Source organism: Anomaloglossus baeobatrachus, chromosome 3 (assembly GCF_048569485.1).
Source record: "Anomaloglossus baeobatrachus isolate aAnoBae1 chromosome 3, aAnoBae1.hap1, whole genome shotgun sequence".
Taxonomy (NCBI): Eukaryota; Metazoa; Chordata; class Amphibia; order Anura; family Aromobatidae; genus Anomaloglossus; species Anomaloglossus baeobatrachus.
Genome location: NC_134355.1, coordinates 126,415,522 through 126,438,835, shown reverse-complemented (window position 1 = coordinate 126,438,835; position 23,314 = coordinate 126,415,522). Strand labels below are relative to the sequence as shown.

General features: G+C 43.9%; 1 protein-coding gene across 2 annotated transcripts in view; it reads left to right on the top strand.

Moving 5' to 3' along the window:
• MRPS5 (mitochondrial ribosomal protein S5) overlaps positions 1-23,314 on the top strand; it is a 166,559-nt gene that overhangs the window by 69,251 nt on the left and 73,994 nt on the right. For both annotated transcript variants that reach the window (XM_075338128.1, XM_075338127.1), the window contains exons 3-5: positions 6,922-7,047; positions 7,143-7,376; positions 13,908-13,942. In XM_075338128.1, coding sequence (XP_075194243.1) covers positions 6,922-7,047; positions 7,143-7,376; positions 13,908-13,942 — 395 coding nt within the window. The remainder of the gene's footprint in view (positions 1-6,921; positions 7,048-7,142; positions 7,377-13,907; positions 13,943-23,314) is intronic.

Below are 23,314 nucleotides of genomic sequence, written 5' to 3'. Positions count from 1 at the left end.
TACACATTTATTTCCTTTGTGTGCATTGGAACAAATCCCCCCCCAAAAAAAAAACGAGAAAAAAAGTTAAACTGGACAAAATTTCTCACAAAACTCCAAAAATGGGCCAGACAAATTGTTGGTACCCCCAACTTAACCACTTCATGACACTTGACGTAAGTTTATGTCATGGTCACAAAGCTGTTCCCGCAAATGACGTTCATTTCAGTCACGGTGATAATGTGGGCACAACTTATAGCTAAGCTCTGGATGTCACAGCCATGAACGGTGCCTGCATTGCCCTTGGCTGTTTAACCCCCTAAATGCCACCGATCAAGAGAGATCGCTGTATTTAGGCGGCTGGGGGGGGGGGCGATGTGATCACGGAGGCCCGATCCTTGCCATGGTAACCCAAGGTCAACATGACGACTTCCAGGTCAGCCAGCCATGGGAAGCCTGCTAGACCATGCCAGGAGCATGGTGTAAAAGGCTTCTCTCAATGCAGAACTGACAGGTATAATATATTGCAATGTTGCTGCATTGCAATAGATTTGACCAGTCATCAGGATAATAAAAGTTAATGACACATACAGGACTACATAAAAAAAAGTAAAAATATTTTACAAAACCTGAAAATAAAGAACAAAAAAATGAAAAAAAATTATACCAATAAATTATGTATATTTACGGTATACAAAAATTAAAAAGTGCACATTTTTGGTATTGGAACAACCTGATCTATAAAACTGTCACACTAGTTAACCCCTTCAGTGAACACTGTTAAGAATATAAAAACATAACTAAAACTACTTAATCATACAGTGGACAAAACGGTGGAATAAAATACCATCAAAAATCCAAATGGAAATAGCTGATAACGTCATCTTGTCCCTCAAAAAACAAGCTGCCACACAGCTCCGTTAGTGAAAAACTAAAAAGCTACAGCTCTCAGAATACAGCAATACAAAAGTAATTTTATTTCTATAAAATCGTTTTATGTAAAAGCAGCAAAACGTAAGAAAAAAAACCAATATAAATGTGGTATCGCTGTATTCGTACTGGCCCTAAGGCCGGGGCCACGCGGGGACTAATACGATCTCGCATGACACTTGGCTCGCCCTGGCAGCACAGCAGGAGCCGAGTGTCATGCGAGTGACACTGCGACTGAGGTCCGATCATGCGATCATGCTGCTGGGGATGGGCCAGTGCTGAAGAGGGGCGGGCCGGTGCTGAGGAGGGGAGGGATTTATCTTCCTCTGTCCTCCGTAGCCGGCTATTGCGATTCTCGCCCTGCACTGGTGTACTGCGAGTGCAGTGCGATTTTTCTCTCGCCCCATAGACTTGAATGGGTGCGAGAGAAAGAGTCTCGCATTACAGTCGCAGCATGCTGCTATTGATTTCTCGATGGGGCCAAGAAAATAATCGCTCATGGGTTAATATAGGTCCGAGTGGAACGCGATATTTTATCGCACTCCACTCGGTCCGATTTTTATGCCGTGTGTCTTATGTGGGCGTCATACGAGATGATATATCGTGTGATATGTCGGCGGGGTCACGTCGTAAGTGACGCACATCCGGCATCGTTTGATGTGACTGCTATGAGCGACGGTGAACGAGCAAAAATACTCACCTTATCGTTGCTCGTTGACACGTCGCTCATTTTCAAAAAGTCGTTTCTTCTCTGCTCCGGTTCATCGTACCCGTGGCAGCACACATCGCTCCGTGTGACACCCCGGGAACGTCGAACACTGCTTACCTGCATCCCGCCGGCAATGCGGAAGGAAGGAGGTGGGCGGGATGTTTACGTTCGCTCATCTCCGCCCCTACGCTTCTATTGGCCGGCCGCTGTGTGACGTCGCTGTGACGCCGATCGTCCCACCCCCTTCCGTTAGTGGATGTTCGCCGCCCACAGCGACGTCGCTCAGCAGGTAAGTGCGTGTGACGGGGGTTAACGACTTTGTGCGCCACGGGCAACTAATTGCCCGTGACGCACAAACGAGGGCGGGTACGATCGCTCGTGCGATCGCACGATAGATCGTATCGTGTGACGCCCGCATTAGGCCTAAGAATAAGGCTGTCTTAGTAATTTTATGACACGGTAAACGGCGTAAAAAAAAACCTAAATTGCTATTTCTTCTTGATTCTGTCTCACAAATAGCGGAATAGAAAGTGATCAAAATATTATTTTGTCCCAAAATGGTACTTATAAAATCTCCAACTCCTTCCACATAAAATAAGCTCTCACATGACTGTCAGCAGAAAAAAGAGAAAAATAAAAAATAGCCTTCAAAATTCAGTGATGCAAAATACCTTTATTTTGTAAAAAAAAAAACATTTTTTAGTATGATCGTAGACTAACCTAAAAAAAACAATTATATAAGGCCTTGTGCGCACACTGCTTTTTTGCTGCGTTTTTTGGTGCAGAATTGTTGTAGTTTGTGTTCATTAAGTTCATGCAGGTCTTCCCCAGTAAAGTCTATGAGAAATCCGAAATACTGTGCGCACGTTGCTACTTTTTTCCTTTTACAGGTTTTAGTGCAGTTATTCTGCAGCAAAAATAAATCAGTATGTGACTTCTTTTTTGCAGGTCCTTGTGTTTTTCCCTGTGTTTTGCCATTGATAATGTTAAAAAACGCACTAAAATGCGGTAAAAACGATCAACCAGAGGTGCGTTTTTCGCTGGAGAAACATATCTGCTGTGTGCGCACTTAGCCTAAATCTGCTATCACTGTAAGGCCCCTGCCACATATCAGTTTTTTGCCATCAGTCACAATCTGTCGAATTTTGAAAAAAAAAAACGGATACGGCGACTAATGCTGCTGGATCCGTTTTTTTTTCTCATCGACTTGTATTAGCGATGGATGGCCTCACGTTTCATCCGTTTGACTGATCCGGCAAAAATTGTTTGTCCTGCGGATGGAGACAACGGACAAAGTAACGTTTTTTTGTCTACGTAGAAAAATCGGACCGCGACAGTTCTGTTGCCGTCCGTCATTTGGTAGAATGGAAGCCTATGGGCTTAGGATCCGTCGTAATCCGGCAAATGACGGAATCTGGTGACGTATTCTGTTTTTTTTTAACTGCGCATGCTTCAATTATTCTTTAGTAACTAAAAAGCCAGCCAGTCAGACCCGTCGAAAAATAGATCCGTCACATCAGTTTTCCCACAATCTTCGACGGCTCCATCCATCTGTCCAGCCAACGGATTGTGACTGACGGCCAAAAGCTGATGTGTGTAAGGGGCCTAATCGAACTAACCCTAGGAATAAAGCCGCCCAATCACGTATACCACATGGTGAACGTGATTTTTTTTTTTCTGCAATAATGAGCACTCTTTAAAGGGAACCTGTCACCACTTTTTTGGCGTATAAGCTGCGGCCACCACCACCGGGCTCTTATATACAGCAGTCTAACATGATGTATATAAGAGCCCAGGCCGGGGTATAACATAAAAAACACTTTATAATACTTACGTAACAGTTGCGCGATTGGCCTTATGGGCGTCTCTGTTGTCCGGGTCCCGGCGCCGCCTCTTTTGGCCGTCTTCGTCCTCCTTCTTCTCTAGCCGCGGTGCATGACGGGTCCGATGTCATACACACTTGCCGGCATTCAGATCCTGTCATAGAATGATTTATATTGTCAGATTTACACATACAGGAGATACATACAGGACAGCACAAATAAGTCATGTATTTATTCAAAATTGTGAGTACATCGCATGTTATTTGCAAGTCCAATACTTTGCAGGTGAGATATGGCAAGGCTACTTCTATTGTCACACAATTACTTTGCTCTCCTCGTTCTCCTATAATAGCTTACATACAGAATATAATGGGTTCTTTGGGTGTTTGCTCTGGCACAGGGCCCTCCATTCTCTGTTATTATTGTATCTTGTCACTCTTGATTTCTACACTCTGTAACCAATTTTACTGTATCGCAGAAACATCATCCTTTGTTTTCTTTAACCTTGAATAAATTGGCTTCTCTTCACAAACCCGATGGAAATGTTGTGATGTGATCTTCCATAATAATCTTACATAAGCAGCAGCCTGATCTTTTATTCACAATTCGCACTTTGTATGTATCTATATATCTACAGCACTATGCAAAAATTTTAAGCAGGTGTGGAAAAATGCTGCAAGAATGCTTTCAAGAGTAGCAGGGTTAATAGTTTAGATCAATTAACAAAATGAATGAACAAAAGAAATTCAATCCAAATTCTTGGTGATACTTATCCATCATGCAGTATTATTGGGGAGGCTTCTGATTGGCTGGTTGTTTGGGGCCATTGTCCCACTGCAGTCAATTTCATTAAAGAAACAGTCCCAATAATTTTTTTAGCTAAACTTGTTTACATGTTTAATGTGGGGTGTGTTAAAGAGGTTGTCCACTACTTCTTCTTTCCCTTATTTAAAATTATAAAACTGATAATCGCCTCCGGTGCCTGCGCCATTTTCAGGGGTGTCAGTAATATCTCTCCCAGGATCTCGTAATTGTGTGATGTTACACCATCCCGATGGCCAATCAGCATTCATTTCACTCTTGCCGCCATTGGACGTATCTCATACCTCCGAAGAAAGAGAAAAGGCAACAGCGCTCACTTCCTCTGGATTGTATTCAATTTGTCCAATGGCGGGGAGAGTGAAGCAGCCATTCATTGGCCACTGGGATCATGTGACAATTGCGCAATCCCAAGAGAGACTGTGCTGACACCGCTGGAATGGCGGCGGTACCGGTGGGGGGTATAAGTTTTATTTATTTTAAATGGGGAAAACATTCGGATTGAGAATGGGTTGTCTGAGTAGTGGACAGCCCCTTTTAACATATTTACAAATTGTCATCTTCTCCAGTTTATGCATACTAAGAGAACCCAGGGAAAGGTAGTCATGGTCACAATGAGACCAATCAATCAAGAATTAAGTCTGCACAACTTTTTTGCAAATGTAATAAAGTGTTTATTAAATGGATTAAATGGCAAAAAAGTGACATAAAATACAGTACCAAAGAAAATTACATAGGACAATGATCAGGCTCGTAAGGGTGTCACTGATGTTTAAACACATGGGTCCACCTCCCATATGGGGAGTAAAGTCAAGATAGATAATGCCATGACCCAACAAAACCCCAGTGTTAAGTCAAAGATTGCCCCAAAAACACAGCACATAATGCATCGTATATCTAATCATACGGGATTCTAATAACAATGTTATGATATTTTTTATATCTTCCTGTCTGCCTTGAATCGGTATTCTGGTCCATGACCTGCTCCCAGATGTACTGTGCCCCTATACATAATTGCAGCCCTGCACTATATTCTATATGCTAAACGTCTTTATGATTAGATATACGATGCATTATGTGCTGTGTTTTTGGGGCAATCTTTGACTTAACACTGGGGTTTTGTTGGGTCATGGCATTATCTATCTTGACTTTACTCCCCATATGGGAGGTGGATCCATGTGTTTAAACATCAGTGACACCCTTACGAGCCTGATCATTGTCCTATGTAATTTTCTTTGGTACTGTATTTTATGTCACTTTTTTGCCATTTAATCCATTTAATAAACACTTTATTACATTTGCAAAAAAGTTGTGCTGACTTAATTCTTGATTGATTGGTCTCATTGTGACCATGACTACCTTTCCCTGGGTTCCCTTAGTATGCATAAATTCTGTTAGGGTGTAGTCTTTATACAATGTTTGATTTAGTGTCACATCTTGCCCTCACTCTCATAATTTATCTTCTCCAGTTTGCAGCGCTGCACTTGTCCTCTTTTCACTCAGGTGACATCTATTCTGATTTGATGAATCTCACTGGTGCCTGTGTGTAAACTGGAAGTCTCTATTACCTTGTAGGTCTATGGCACGTCAGAACAAGGCTCCATAGACTTATATTTTAAAAGAAACTTCGATTTCAGTCATAAACCTAGTGTAATCCAGCAAGTGAGAATAGGTCACACAAGAAGAGGACAGGAGCAGCGCTGGCAACCGGGAAAAGTCGGCGATTGATAAATATATTAACACACACTACTTTACGCTAACAATTACACAGCTTTAGCAAATAAAAAGTTATTGAAAAAACAACAATCCCAATCATCTTCAGTGTGAAAAGGGAGTTCTGGAAGTGATAGTTGGTCCTCACAGTGTCCTGATCTCAACACAAGCCTATAACTAGAGATGAGTGGACCCATTGAAGTTCAGTTCTGTGAGTTCAGCCGGACTTCAGATAAAGTTCGGTTTGGGATCCGGACTTGACCCAAACTTCAGTTGAGATCACTGATTTGTAGTTCGGCTTTTCGCCCACATTCAGCCAGCCAGAAACAACACTTCCCCAGAGGAGGGAGGTTTTTTTTTATTTTTTTCTTCATTAGTGCACACTACATCCGATTATTGCTGATTTTACACCCAGTGCGAACACTTCAAACCGTACAAGTGGCTCGCACTGGGCCGAGCACAGAGCATACCTGAGCACAGCAATGCTCGCTCAAGTGGTTTACATACGTAAAGCTGTGTAGGTACGACCACCAAACATTAAAGTTCGAGCTGGGTCATCTCTACCTATAACCACAGAACATTTGTGGTTCGTTCTTCAGAAAAACATACCTAGAATAATTAATGATTTGATGAAGTTTTGGCGGCAAAGGGTGGTCACAATCAAATATTTATTTTTAGATTTCTCTTTTGTTCGTTTACTTTGCATTTTGTTAATTGATGAAAATATACTAACTTACCTTCATTTATTAACTATTTTTGCGGTGTTGTATCCACACTTGCCAAATCGAAAGAAGAGCCGCAAATGCCATTAGGTAGGATTCTTTCTCAGGTCTCCAATCTGACAGGTTCCGAATACTCTCAAGGCTGATGGACTGGATCCTGTGAAATGATTTGCACCAAGTCTACCTTACTCCCATTTTTCTTAATTCAAAACTTTTATTACCACAGTGACTGCAAATGAACTATGGAAAGGAGTATTGGCAGAAACTGGTGGCGGTGCTCGAAGGGGAAGAGGAAAAAGAACGAAGAAGAGGATTAAAAGAAATCTTAACATTGGACAGCACATTGGAGATGGTAGGTCATGCCTATTTTATCTTTTTTTTTTTTTTTTTCTTAATCATAGATATATACTAGTTTGTTTTAAACCGTTTCTTATTTTTTGTTTCAAGGGAAATCTGGATATCTTTGGCCAGGCTTGAATACTCCTATTTTAGCAAGTGGCAAACCACAGACCATAACAAAGAGAGATCAACAAGAGCTGGAAGAAATGCAAGCAAGAATAATTCAGGAACGGGATAACTATGATAAAAAACGGAAGACAAGAGTTAAAAGAGAAAGGGGATGGACTGGCCAAAGCTGGGGAGGAATCAGTATTGGGATCCCTGACCCTGGTCCTAATGGAGGTAAGAAAAACCGCATGAAAAATGTACCATTTTAATTGTCAAGGATGGGTTTTCATTTATATGTAAAAAAATTATTTTTCTGGTGATGGAAGCTGCTAAGTCAATTGTATTTTATGTTCTAACAAACCAGAAATAATTATTGCATGTGCACTACTCACAAAAAGTTAGGGGTATTTAGTTTTCTGTGAAATTTCAGGATGATCCTAAAATGCCCTCTAACCTTTTTCAAGTGATCTTAACGTGACCTTCTCTAAACTTCTGAATGCACATGTCCAACTGTTCAATGTTTCAGTACTTTTTGCCCAGCTTGCTGTTCTCTAACAAGGAGCTTAATGGCAAAATTTTCAACAGGTGTTTGATCCATGAATCGCCCAATACATTTCCAAGTCCAATTAGAAGTAGTGTTTAAATAGTCCTCCTCCATCATGCTGTTTTGACATCATGAGAACAAGACGACACCTAACAATTGATCAGCAGTACCGCGCCATTGCGAGACTTCAAGAACGATGTTCTCAGACAATACTTTCCACTGAGCTTAGGGTGTCATCAGCAGGTTGCAACAGAGATATCGGGAGGATTACAGAAGGGCATAGAAGTTAACATCCTTTGGTCACATCCGACACTAATAACCGATTCATTGAACAATGCCCTTTGGAACAGGAAGATAAATGCGACCCAACTCCAGGCACATTTAAGGGAGGTGAGCGACACCCAAGAGTCACGTCACACAGTGTGAAACCATTGACATCAACATGGTCTGCATGTTAGATGACCTGCAAGGGTACCTGACCACACCACCAGGCAAAGGAGCAGCTACGCTTGATAAGGGACCAATTGGCTTCAATACAGTTCACCAATGAGTCAATTCACACTGAGCAGAAGGGATGGCCGTCAACAATGTTGGCGACATAAAGTACAGCGCTATGCATCTGCCACTGTTGTCACCAGACGACACTTTGGTGGTAATGGTACAGTGTGGGCGGGTATGTCTAGTCAATACAGAATGGCCCAATATTTTGTCAATGGTACAGTGACAAGCCCCTTTTCCTGGAATAACGTCATTAATCTAGTCATTGTGCCTCAGAATGAAAAATACAGGCCTAATTTTATCTTCATGATTGACAATGGTCCAGCTCATCGAGGTCGCATCATTAGGGAACGGCTGCTGGAGACTGGGGTACCTGAAATGGAGTGACCTGCAGTTTCTCCACACCTGGATCCCATAGAAAACCTATGGGATCAGCTGAGTCGCGGTGTATAGGATCGTAACTCTGTACCCCACAACCTCAATGACCTGAGGGCCACCCATCAAGTAGAGTGGGACACCATGCCTCAGCAGACAATAACTCCACTTGTGAACAACATGAGACGTCATTGTCAAACTGTAATTGATGCTCAAGGCCACATAAGTTATTCAGACATTGACATTTTGGGGTACCACAGGTCAGTTTTCACTGCGGGCCGTACACGCACAGTGGGCAGGAGATTTCTATCAATCCCATCAACTGTGCTTGTACTGTACACAGCGAAACACTGCATCCAGAGCACTGAAAACACTGATCGTGGGCACGTACCCTAAGACGCACATACATTTTTGCAAGATGATATCTTGATAAAAAAGTGCGTCTTATAGTCTGAAAAATATGGTGTCTAATGGTTCGGGGCCGGTTAGCCTTGAGATCAGGATGTTCAGGTACACAAGCTGGTCCGGTATCAGGGGAGACAAACGGATAGGCAGCCAGACAGGGAAGAAGACGACAAACTGACTTGAACCAAAGTTTGGGGAAAGTGTGGAGGGAATAGCTGCCTTATTAACCCACTATTGGCAGGGGATAGGCCAGAGCAACAACACTCGTGAGAGGCAGGTGATTAAACTCCATGCCACATTACATCCAGGTGGAGACTCTCCAGCAACAAGAGGATGTAGCAGAGCCAGATGAGTGGCACAGGGAAGCTCACGAGACAAACAAGCAAGGGAAGGAGCAGAGCAGTACCCAGAAAGAGAGAAGTATGGTGCTTACCAACTGCGCGATTCATTGGTGTGACATCTATTGCATGTGTCATTCATTATGGTGAACCTATGACTCTTCTTACCTACTTAAAGCACACAGCATTTTTTTCCAGCACTGGAGGGGAGCTTTAAATGTAAGGCCACTGTCTTATGCTTACCTCCTAGCATTTTCATGTTTTGTCGGCACCGCTCCATTCCCGCAGCTCCATCTTGTGACTGTAGCTTCGACTGGCCGGAAGTAAAAAAAAAAAATGACATCACAAGTGCTCAATGCAACTACAGTGCCTTGCGAAAGTATTTGGCCCCCTTGAATTTTTTAACCTTTTCCCACATTTCAGGCTTCAAACATAAAGATAAAAAATTTAATGTTATGGTGAAGAATCAACAACAAGTAGGACACAATTGTGAAGTTGAACGAAATTTATTGCTTAGTTTAAACTTTATAAAAAAAAATAAAAAACTGAAAATTGGGGCGGGCAATATTATTCGTCCCCTTTAAGTTAATATTTTGTAGCGCCACCTTTTGCTGCGATTCCAGCTGCAAGTCGCTTGGGGTATGTCTCAATCAGTTTTTCACATCGAGAGACTGAAATTCTTGCCCATTCTTTCTTTGCAAATAGCTCGAGCTGAGTGAGGTTGGATGGAGAGCGTTTGTGAACAGCAGTTTTCAGCTCTTTCCACAGATTCTCGATTGGATTCAGATCTGGACTGTGACTTGGCCATTCTAACACCTGGATATGTTTATTTGTGAACCACTCCATTGTGGATTTTGCTTTATGTTTTGGATCATTGTCTTGTTGAAGTACAAATCTCCGTCCCAGTCTCAGGTCTTTTGCAGACTCCAACAGGTTTTCTTAAAGAATGGTCCTGTATTTGGCTAAATCCATCTTCTGATCAATTTTAACCATCTTCCCTGTCCCTGCTGAAGAAAAGCGGGCCCAAACTATGATGCTGCCACCACCATATTTGACAGTGGAGATGGTGTGTTTAGGGTGATGAGTTGAGTTGCTTTTACACCAAACATATCGTTTGGCATTGTGCCCAAATAGTTCGATTTTGGGTTCATCTGACCAGAGCACCTTCTTCCACATGTTTGGTGTGTCTCCCAGGTGGCTTCTGGAAAACTTTAAACAACACTTTTTATGGCTATCTTTGAGAAATGGCTTTCTTCTTGCCACTCTTCCATAAAGGCCAGATTTGTGCAGTGTATGACTGATTGTTGTCCTGTCGACAGACTCTCCCATCTCAGCTGTAGATCTCTTCAGTTCATCCAGTGTGATCATGGACCTCTTGGCTGCATCTCTGATCAGTCTTCTCCTTGTTGGAGATGAAAGTTTGGATGGATGGCCAGATCTTGGTAGATTTGCAGTGGTATGATACTCCTTCCATTTCAATATGATCGCTTGCACAGTGCTCCTTGGGATGTTTAAAGTTTTGAAAATCTTTTTGTAACCAAATCCGGCTTTAAACCTCTCCACAACAGTATCACGGACCTCCCTGTTGTGTTCCTTGGTCTTCATGATGCGGTCTGTGCTTTAAACAGAACACTGAGACTATCACAGAGCAGGTGCATTTATACGGAGAGTAGATTACACACAGGGGGATTATATTTATCATCATCAGTCATTTAGGACAACATTGTATCATTCAGAGATCCTCAATTAATTTCTGGAGTGAATTTTTTGCACTAAAAGTAAAAGGGATGAATAATATTGCACGCCCCAATTTTCAGTTATTTATTTTTTAACAAAGTTTAAAATAAGCAATAAATTTCGTTCAACTTCACAATTGTGTCTCCATGTTGTTGATTCTTCACCACAACATTAACATTTTTATCTTTATGTTTAAAGCCTGAAATGTGGGAAAAGGTTGAAAAATTCAAGGGAACCGAATACTTTCACAAGGCACTGTATATGAGAGCTAGAATGAGGCTGTCATAGAGATGAATTGATATGTGACCTCTGGCTAGCTCCATGAAGCACTGGTGTTTCTGGCAGGTCAAAAATCACCAGAAACTGACTGTAACGGCAGTGGTAGAATATGAAGCTGCCGTAGGGTGAGTATAAGACAGGGGTCAGGGGACTTAGATGTAAAGCACCCTCCAGCAGTGCAATAAAGAAAACGGTGCCGTGGTGCTAATCATTATTTATATCTTAGAGTAATTTTTTATCATCTATTCTTCTGCCATTTTTGTTTTAATTCCCTTTTCTATGTCTGATGTGATTGTTTCATGTATTTTAATCTTATTTTTTTGGTCACTAAATTCATCAGTTCTTGTACATAGATCATCTCCATGTTTGCCTCTTGAATATATTTTGATTTTTTTGGTGTCTCAGCTTGAATACGCCTGAGCTTCATAACTGCATAAACCCAGTGGTTTGGATTCATGCTTTTTATGGGGGGGGGGGGAAGTCTTGTTTTTTTTTTTTAAATAATGCAACACATGAAAGGGTCAGTATGATTATATTCTAACACAATTTAACATCAGACACAAAGGCAAAAAGATTTTGGAAAATATCATCTGCAGAGGTGCCATCAACCCTTGATTAAATGGAATCTTCACAAGTTTCTCATAAGTTTACTGGATCCAATTTAATTTTGGTCATTGTGTTTTCTGATTTATTTTTTTCTGTATCCACTTGACTTCTGTCATACAATGTGTTCATCAGAGTGCAGTTACCCCACACTATAGATCATGCACTTATGATTACTGCGTCCCCCACTAATCAAGAGCAGGGATCCAAAACCCCTTTTTTCCTGTTTGAACAGAATCTGTAAGGCTCCATTTAATATCTATCGGGCTGCTGGAGACATCTACAGTTGGCTGTTCTTGTCTGCACCATGTCAGTCAATGGAGCAGCAAGGTGCATTTTCTGTCTTGCAATGAGGTGGAACGTGATCAGAGCAATGGTGGGGGTGCCTTGCTACCCCCATTACAGTGAACGATGGCGGGCCTAGTGATCACATATTTATCTCTGATTTTTGGGGATTTTTTTTTTTGCTACCCATCATTACCAATGACAAAGCAGGTACATAGAAATTATTCATGTGATTTAGAAATAATCATCAGGGAGACAAAGACCTTCAGTCGGTCTTCCGGATCACTCTGTAATGTAACTCCTATCCACCTGTCCACAATAATAAGAAGACAATCTGTCAAGTTCTTCTCCCTTGGATCTTTCTGCCTTTGTTAGGTTGTTCTGTCCTTTACGTAAAAGGTCAAAACAAGAAAACATGTACTGCAGTTCTGTGATATTTCAGATGTTCCCGTGTCTTGACTTCACTTTAGGGCAAAAGGTAATATCATTTTTTTCCAGTGAAGAAGGCTGGAGGAGAAATGAAATTCTATCAATAGAATTTCACATTTTACAGATGGCAGCTTTTATAGGAGCGTTATAGGATAAATGGTTAAGAATCACAGGGGCTACTTAGAAGTATCTAGATGGCAAGATAAAGAGACAGATGGATAAATGGGTGGGTAGGTAGAGGGATGGCTGCATAAATGAAGAGATCGATGGGTTGATGGATGGATAAATGAAAGAGCAGTAGATCAATTTATACATAGATGTGTAGGTAGAGGAATACATAGATATATAAATGTTTGTATAGGTAGAGGGATGCATGAATGTATAAATGGGTGGGTAGGAGAAGGCATCGATGGGTTGATGGATGGAGGAATGCTTATGTCAGCAGGATTGATGGATAAATTAAATGGGTGGGTAAGTTGAAGGATGCATGGAGGAAGTATAAATATATCGGAGAGAGATTGATGGCTTTATATATGAACGGCTGGGCAGAGGGGGGAAAATAGATGTGTGTATAAATTGATGTGTCAGTAGAGGGAGTAGGGGGGAAATAGATGGGTGTATAAATTGATGTGTCGGTAGTGGATCGATGTTTGGCAGGGTAGAGGAACCGTTTGATAGGTAGAGGGATTGATGGGTGTATAACTGAGTGGGTGGTAGATGGATGGCTGTATAAATAATGGGTAGGTAGAGGGATGGATGGATGTATAAATGAGTGGTTAGTAGAGGGATGGATGGATGTATAAATGAGTGGTTAGTAGAGGGATGGATGTATAAATGAGTGAGTGGTAGAGGGATGGATGTATAAATAATGGGTAGGTAGAGGGATGGATGTATAAATGAGTGGGTAGTAGAGGGATGGATGGATTGATGAATAGCTCACTGGATGGAACAATAAATCGATGGAAAGAAAAGCAGAAAGAGAGATGAGAGAATGAATTAAGGGGAACTATGTGAGCAAATTAATTAATAAGTAGAGAGACGGGTGGATGGTCAAGTAAGGAGATGGGTATAGTAGAATATGTAATATGAAAAAAAACAGTGCCAAGATGGCGAAGAACAAATACCTGACCCCAGTTGTGAGTGGAGCTACACCTGGTGTGCCCGTCTCCATATCCACAAATCATTTAGTTTATAACAAAGTGTCCTCAATTTTCTTCTGTCGTTACTTTGTAAATATGCAAACTATATATATTTTATTCTTTTTCTCATCAGAAACATATGAAGATTTTGACTGCAGAGTGATCGAGGTAAGTTTTATTTCTTTGCAAATTAAAGGTAGTGGTGCCATCCCATTCAGTGCATTTCATATATCAAGTTTATGGTGGTATAACGGTGCGGTATGAGGAGAAACAAAGCAGAGCAAGCTAGAGCATTCTCTATGTTAATGGATGACTTATCAGCTGAGCTACATAGATAATACCCAGCCGAGATAGTCGCTCCTGACTTTGCAAAGGACACAAAGAACTTGGAAAAAAGTTCTGAGTTATTTGCAATGGTCTGCTACATAAAATTTCAATAAAATGCTGTTTGTGTTAGGGTACTTTCACACCTCCGGTTTTTCTTCTGCGGCACAATCCGGCACTTTGCAGGAAAATCGCAACCGGTTTTTTTTTGCTGCCGGTTGCGATTTTCCTGCATAGACTTTAATTAGTGCCGCATTGTGCCGCATGGCCTTGCGTTCCATCCGGTTTTTGCCGCATGCGGCAGATTTAGCCGATGCGGCGGCCGGATGGAACGTTGCCTGGCACGTTTTTTCGTGCGGCAAAAAAAAACCGCATCGCGCCGCATTCGGCCGATGCGGTGCATCTCTCAATGCATGCCTATGGCGGCCGGATGCGGCGCGATGCGGCAAATACCGCATTCGGCCGCCGCATGCGGTTTTTGCCACTGCGCATGCTCAGTAGCATGCCGCAAGCGGCAAAAACCGGGCGGGCCGCAAAGGAAAAACTTATGCAAAGGATGCGGTGTTTTCACCGCATCCGTTGCATAGCTTGCACAGCCGGATTGAGCCGCAGGGCTCAAGCCGGATGTGTGAAAGTAGCCTTAAGCAGACCATGTCAGCTCTTTAATGTTAAAAACTATCCAGTCCTTTCATTTTACTGACTTTGTCAGAGAACCTAAGCTAGTGTTTCTACATGAAGCATTAACAGTTCGTCTCCTGCCCTATATTTCCAGTCTAAAAGCCGCTTATTACCTATGGAAACCGATTAGAGGTAATGCTTCATGCACTGTCGTGGATAAAGGCAGCCAAGACGGAGTATCCCCCATAAGTCCACATTAGCGACCTACACCTGATTGTCTATCCACGCCTCTGGATTTATATGTTGTACAAGAATTAAAGTCTCCTGTTTATGTCTATTACCCTTTACCGTCCTTCAACATCATTGTAGGGTTCTAAAGAATTACAGTACCCGCTGGAGGTCTAACAAAGACCCTCAAGTTTGCCATGAGTGTAATTATATAACTGAAATTAGGAATCAAAACATTTTATCTTTTTAATCTTAAAAAAATATATATACAGGGTCTCAATTTTAATGACCCATTGAAAAAGTTTACTTAAAAAATAAATGTGAGAGACCCGTTGAAATTAGTGCTGAGCGGACCCGGGCTGTAAACGTCCGGATCCGCGCGGTTTCAGGGCTATCCCTGGGCCGGACCCGGACGCGGGATTCCGGCTGCACGATCCAGAATCTGCAAGTAATAAAAATGAAAAAAAAAACAATAAATAAATGAGCGTTTCATACTTACCAGACTCGGTGTCATGGCGGCACTCTGCTTCGGGTCGCGCTTTCACTTCCTGTGCTGTGCACGCAATCACACAGCTTTCCGTGTTTTCCCCGCCCACCGGCTGTCCTCTCAGCTGTGATTGGTTCCTGGCTGACGCGCCCCCAGCCTGTGACAGTCTCTGCCGCGGTCATCGCTTATCGCGGCTCAGTAATGGGCTGCACTCAGAGCGGGCAGCCATGCTCTATAGCTGCTCACTCATGTAGCAGTGCTGGATGTGTCGCCGCGGGACTTCTCCTGTGGATTACGTCGGAGCTGCAGGGTTTCTTTGGGGCTTAATAAAGTGGTGAAGGAGGAGTGTTTTGTACTTTATTTCAAATAAAGGATTGTTCTCTGTGTCTGTGTTTATTTACTGTCATGAGGATATACCAGCCCCCGGCCGACGTTATCTTGGCTGGATGTGAAGATTAGGGTGGACCGCACGTCGCTTTTTTTTTTTTTATTTTTTTTACTTTCACCAGAATCACACGTGCGAGGGGCTCACGCGAGTTTGCCATGGCAGCACCCGGCAAAGCCTCGCACGTGTGACTCTGGTCACAGATACAGCGCAACGGCTCAGGCTGCAGCCGCGTCCTATGGCTGTGCTGCCGAGTGTTTACCACCGTGACCGACAGTGCACTGCTTTCCCCCACCCACCGGCCGTCTTGGTGCCTGTGATTGGTTGCAGTTAGCTGACACTCAGGATGGGGGCGTGTCTAGCTGCAACCAACACGCGCCGGTGGGTGGGGAAAACCATGAATATTGAATTGTCGGCTCTGGAAGGTAACAGCGTGACCCGGAAGGAGTGTGCCGCCATGACAGCGCCTCGGTGAGTATGCCGCACTCGCTCCTAGCCCCCTAGCCCCTCCACAAACGTGTTTACCCTCCGGATTCCGGTCCCCATTAACTTATATGGGCACCGGATTCCGGAGCGGATCGGATTCTTTTTTATATCTGTCAGTGATCCGCCGGCCCCGGATTATTGGCCGTTCGATCAACTTTAGTTGAAATCCCATTTTTAATACGAACACTCCTACGAAAAGTGAAGAAATGTCAAATAATATATTATACATGCGGCAGATGACCCTTGAACTTGTCAAGCTTGCCCTGTGATAGTGTCAATAGAAAAACTGAACAGTTGTAGTCACCCATTGCTGCGCCCTCCTGCCTGACTGACAATCCTGTATGCTGTTAAGGGGAGACATAGCGCAATAGGGTCTTGTAGGTTAGATAACATAGGGTGATAGAAATTGCTCTCCTGTTTAGGTTAGTTAAACTCCCAACTGAGGATAACAGATGGAACAGCTGCTGCAGTACTCGCTGTCGTCACCTGCCATGAAAGAATGGGAGTAGTAGTCTTTGCTGCTGCTGTTAATTCAGGAGTCCAGGAAGGCAATTAAAACATAGTTTATTCTCTACAAGTTTCGAAGCCTAACCACCTGCTTCATCAGGAGTACCACATTCATAGATCCATTAATGTGATAGTCCTGATGAAGAAGCTGTTTAGGCTTCAGAACGCGTAGAGAATAACAATTTTTCTATATTGCCTTCCTAGACATGTGAACTAACAACAGCACAGACTAAAGGGTGCTTTACACACTGCGACATCGCTAATGATATATCGTCGGGGTCACGTCATTAGTGATGCACATCCGGCGCCGTTAGCGACATCGCAGCGTGTGACACCAAGGAGCGACTATCAACGAGCGCAAAGACGAGAAAAATCGTTGCTCGTTGACACGTCGCTCCTTTTCCAAATATCGTTGCTGCTGCAGGTACGATGTTGTTCTTCGTTCCTGCGGCAGCACACATCGCTATGTGTGACACCGCAGGAACGATGAACATCTCCTTACCTGCGTCCACCGGCAATGAGGAAGGAAGGAGGTGGGCGGCATGTTCCAGCCGCTCATCTCCGCCCCTCCTCTGCTATTGGACGGCTGCCGTGTGATGTCGCTGTGACGCCGCACGAACCGCCCCCTTAGAAAGGAGGCGGAGCGCTGGCCAGAGCGACATCGCAGGGAAGGTAAGTCCGTATGACATGTGTTAGCGATGTTGTGCACCACGGGCAGCGATTTGCCCGTGACGCACAACCGGCAGGGGCAGGTAAGCTCGCTAGTGATATCGGTACCGATATTGCAGCGTGTAAAGTACCCTTAAGACTCCCATTCATCCACTACGTTATCCTCTATGCTCTGTGATTTCAGGCAAAGGCACCATCAGTGCATCAGCAGGAGGAGGCGTTGGGTGGGATTAGAGCCGGAGTGACAGAGGCTTCAGATATACAGCCTTAGGCCGGAGTTGCACTTGTGTCTGACTATCGGGACGATCACATGGCACTACCTGGAATGGCTGTCGGCTCTCCTGACCTGAGCGTATCAGCTTCATGGAAATACATGCAGCTGACACGCTCCTGTCAAGAGGGCCAGTCCAGGCAGTGTACTCCGATCCTTGCACGAGTCACACACAAGTATGACTCCAGCATTATGTGCATATCAATTCAAGCGCTTATTCCTCAGTAGCAAAGGAGCCACATAAAGCTATTGCTGGACTTGTCTTTTAAAGACCTATATGCAGATCTAAATATTTTGGAGTGTGAAATCCTGCTGACATTCTCTTCAACCACTTAAAGAGAACCAACCACAAGCATTTTGCAATATGAAAAAAAGGCAGTGCCATACAGGCAGTAAGATGCTGAATCCAGTCATACTTGTTGTAGAAAGATGTGATGCTTAGTTGCAGAAACTAAGTTTTCCATCCACTAAGCTACATGATAGTTGGGGTTTTTTTGTAAACTGGAGTTTAATTCACATTATTTTTGGGTACCTACAATTTATTAGTTAACTTTTAGTCATTTTTTGGTGGCCTTAAAGGAAACTAAATTTCTTATGTTGCCAAGTTTATGCAGCATGAAACAGGTGACAGATTCCCTTTAAAGGGAACCTATCACCAGATTTGGGGCCTATAAGCTGCGGCCACCACCACTGGGCTCTTATATACAGCGTTCTAACATGCTGTATACAAGAGCCCAGGACGCTGTGTAGAACATAAAAATCACTTTATAATACTTACCTAAACGGGCGGTGCAGATGGGTGTCTCCGGGGCCAGCGCCTCCTCTTTCGGCCACCTTTGTTCTCCTTCTTCTGAAGCCAGGATGCATGACGCGTCCTACGTCATGCACACAGGTGAGATCACAGGGTGGGTGAAGAAAAACGGGTTTAATGCTGCGCTAAAAACAGCAATTCCAGGAGGTGCGATGAAATCCTTTCCTTTATTTTCACAAGTCAACTGACTTGTGAAAATAAAGGAAAGGATTTCATCGCACCTCCTGGAATTGTGGTTTTTAGCGCAGCATTAAACCCGTTTTTCTTCACCCACCCTATGATCTGCATCTTTTCCATCGGGGCAGCGGCTGACCACTATATGCACTTTTGCTTGATGCCTTTAAGGAGTTGTGCCTATCACAACTGAAACAGGTGAGTACCTGTTTCTCTTCCTATATCCCCTTGTCTACCAGATAAGACCCTATTTGCGCTTTTCTCCTCCACAGCGCTCCTGATGCACACAGGCCGGCATTGAGGTCCTACGTAGGCACACTTTGATCTGCTGTGAGCAGATCAAAGTATTGTAATGCGCATGAGCTCGACCTCAATGCTGGCGTGTGTGCATGACGTAGGAGACGTCATGCACCCAGTCTTCAGAAGAAGGAGGACAAAGATGGCCGAAAGAGGAGGCGCCGCACCCAGAGAATGGAGACACCCATCTGACCAATCTACGGGTCCAACGTCATACACACTCGCCGGCATTCAGGTCCTGAGCAGGCGCACTTTGATCTGCCTTGAGCAGGATCGGCGAGTGTGTATGACGTAGCCGCGTCATGCACACAGGCTTCAGAAAGAGGACGAAGATGGCCAAAAGGGGAGGCGCCCGCTCTGTACAACGGAGACGCCCATTAGGCCCACCGCACGACCGTTAGGTGAGTATTATAAAGTAATTTTTATGTTCTACACAGCGGCCTGGGCTCTTATATACAGCATGTTAGAATGCTATATATAAGAGGTTACTGGTGGTGGCCGCAGCTTATAGGCCCCAAATCTGGTGACAGGTTCCCTTTTAATATTGCACATACTCATTTTAGGGAGGAATACTTTAGTACTCGCAGCATCTGATGGAACATGCCCCAATCTTTTTCCCTATTGAATCCATCTAAAATTTGGGATAGTAGGTACACACATATTACACTTCATAGCTCCATGGAACTCAGAAGGAGCCATAATTCATGTGTCAAAATTGTGGAAGACTTGTGTGTGAGTGGCCGTGGCTTACCGTGCTTATCTTCTTTCAAAAAAAGAACAGATGGAGGGATGTTTTGTTATCTTCTTCTATCCGCTGCTTTAGGAGTACAAAAGGAAAAATGTTTTCTTTTCTTTTTTTGTTTTGTCCCATTTTTGGCTTTTATATTTCTTAGAATTTCACATTGAAGGGTGCCGATGCATTCAGCAAGTGAAAAACTGCAGGGGCGACTCTCCATTATAAGTGCATATTCATTCTGTTTTCAAGTTGATGAAAATTGATGGTTTTGAAGTGGAGAACGTGTTGTGCTGCGCATTTGTTCCTGTGTTTTAGTATGGGCAAATCCGGTTAGTTGAATGTTTATGAAAGCAACACATTTATAGACTTGTATGCAATTTCTTTTTTCCCTCCTATACAGCTGTGTTGTAATTTTTAGATTTGTAAGAGTGACATCTTTATTGGCTAACCGGAAAGATTAAATTTACAAGTTTAAGGAGCACAAAGATTTCTCCGTTGAGCAAGCAAATGAGAAAACAGCACAACTGCTGCATGCTGTAACATGCAAATATATATATACAGTACAGACCAAAAGTTTGGACACACCTTAGCATTCAAAGAGTTTTCTTTATTTTCATGACTCTAAAAATTGTAGATTCACATTGAAGACATCAAAACTATGAATGAAAACATGTGGAATGAAATACTTAAAGATGGGAAACAACTGAAAATATGTCTTATATTCTAGGTTCTTCAAAGTAGCCACCTTTTGCTTTCATTACTGCTTTGCACACTCTTGGCATTCTCTTGTTGAGCTTCAAGAGGTAGTTACCGGAAATGGTTTTCCAACAGTCTTGAAGGAGTTTCCAATGAGTAAAAAGCTGTGGAGAAGAAGCGCAGTAGGGTTTTACCCCAATAACACACGGGGTAGAGACAGGGAGCAGTAATACTCACCAAGTGAAGTTGTGAAAGTCACAACTACTATGCAGGCATGGAAAGTTTTGATCAAGGCAGCAGCAACCCAGACTGCAGATAACAGAGAACAATAGAGGAAAATAGGGTTTTTTTGAGCCGCGCCAATGATCACTTCTCAGGTATTCTGATTAATGGATCTTTATTTTGCACAGGTCTACGCGTTTCTGGAGTCTCAGCTTCCTTCCTCAGGACCATCAGGCATAAGAACACATCAAATCTACCATAATGGAGACTAACACAGTATAAATACATTTGATGACATCACAAGACCGCCCCTGATAGAAAAAAAAAAAGACGGGAAAGGGTGCATTACAGTGAAGCATGACGCAATACAACTAACTTCATGAAGGATGTGAAAAATAAAATCAATTATAGTGGCGATAAAACGTATCTCAGATCGTGAAATAATGAAATTACTCAAAACATAAAAACACCAAAAATAACAGATCTATGTGTGATCATGATTATCTCTCAAAAAATATATATATATGTATGTATGTGCAGGGAGGACATAGGAAATGAGCCTAGAACTCACTTAGACATGTCAGTGCTGGAAAACCCGGGAATGTAGGATAGATCAGTGAGAGCATGAGACCACGCATCCAACAAGGCAATTACTGTTTCCGGGTGATGGAAGAAAAGAAACAGTCAAAATGCCCTGACCATGTCCATTCCTTGTGTTCTTTAGCCCAAGCAAGTCTCTTCTGCTTGTTGCCTGTCCTTAGTGGTTTCGTAGCAGCTATTTTGCCTTTTACCATGAAGGCCTGCTGTACAAAGTCTCCTCTTAATAGTTGTTCTAGAGATGAGAAGGTGTGTCCAAACTTTGTCAGTACCGTATGTGTGTGTATATATATATATATATATATATATATATATATATATATGTATATTCTAGAATTTATTGTGTAGTTAATGTATGTTTTTTGTTATATATATATATATCGATGTTGTTGTGTGTACTTGCCAGTGTTTGTGTAGGGCACTGTAAATGTTCTGGGTGTTGTCTGGGTGTGGGGGTGTGTGAGAGCGGTGTTGTATGTGTGTTGCGTTGTGTGTGTTGCGTTGTTTGTGGAGCGCTGTGTGTCTGCAGTGTTGTCTGTGTGTGATGCTGTGTGTGTTGCGCGGTTTGTGTGGGTGTGGACTGCGTGTGTGTGTTTTGGGGGAGGTATGTTTTGTGCAATGTGTGTGTTGTGCGGTATGTGTGTATATTTGTGTATGCCGCGGTGTTTGTGTGTTGGGTGTTGTGTGTGTGCGGCGTTGTCTGTGTGTGGGTGTCTGTGTAGGGCAGTGTTTGTGGTTCCCATTGTGTGTGTGGTGTGTTGTGCGGTGCGTGTGTGGCACTGTGTGTGTGTTTTGGGGGGAGGTGTGCACCCCCATCGTGCTCCATCCCCCATGCTGCGCACCCCCATCGTGCGCCATCCCCCATGCTGCGCACCCCCCATCGTGCTCCATCCCCCATGCTGCGCACCCCCCATCGTGCTCCATCCCCATGCTGCGCACCCCCAATCGTGCTCCATCCCGTATGCTGCGCACCCCCCATCGTGCTCCATCCCCCATGCTGCGCACCCCCCATCGTGCTCCATCCCCCATGCTGCGCACTCCCCATCGTGCTGCACAGTCACACATCAGACAGTATACACGCACACATCTGATCGCATACACTCACACCCCACTTCTCCCTGTGCCCTCCGGTGGGCGGTCCCAGCAGCTGTGCTGCACGCTGTGCTCCTCTGCCTTCTGCCGACACTCACAGATCATATCGCATACACTCACACATCAGAACACACGCACACATCCGATCGCATACACGCACACATCCGATCGCATACACGCACACATCCGATCGCATACACGCACACACACACTGACGATATCGCACATACGCGCTCACACACTCACAACATCCGGAGATACCACATGCTTCCGGCCATGTGATCCTCCTGCAGGTCCTGGAAGGTCACTGCACGCACAGTATCGCCGCCGAGAAGTAAACGATATCACTGGATGTTGTGAGTGTGTGGATGCGATCTGAGGTGTGTGTGAGAGTGAGTGAGTGTGATCTGATGTGTGTGTGTCTGTTCTTATGTGTGTGCGTGTGTGTGTGTTCCGCCTGTGTGTGTGTTCCGCCGCTGCAGGACCTTGATGCGCTCATCTGCTCCCGGTCGGCGTCTGGTGAGTATGACTGCGGGGTCTTCTTTCTTCTGTCTTCTCTCTTCTGGGGGTGCCCGCTGCCTATAATGAAGTATCTTGCAGTGTCTTTAACTCTTTCACCGCTGCATGACACTTCATTATTGACCGCAGCGTATGCCGGCTCCCTGCACATGTGTACCGGGAGCCGGTGTTCGCTGGTAACCATGATACACATCGGGTAACTAAGGGAAGCGCTTCCTATAGTTACGCGATGTGTATCATGGTTACCAGCGTACACCGGCTCCGTCACGATCCCAGCATCGCAAGGTTATGTCCGCCGGGGGCGGGGCCGAGTGTGCCAACGTGTGGCGGGGGTGAGCGGGCAAGGCGTCAGCGTATGCCGGCTCCCTGCACATGTGTACCGGGAGCCAGTGTACGCTGGAGCGGGCGATGCGTGCGGAGG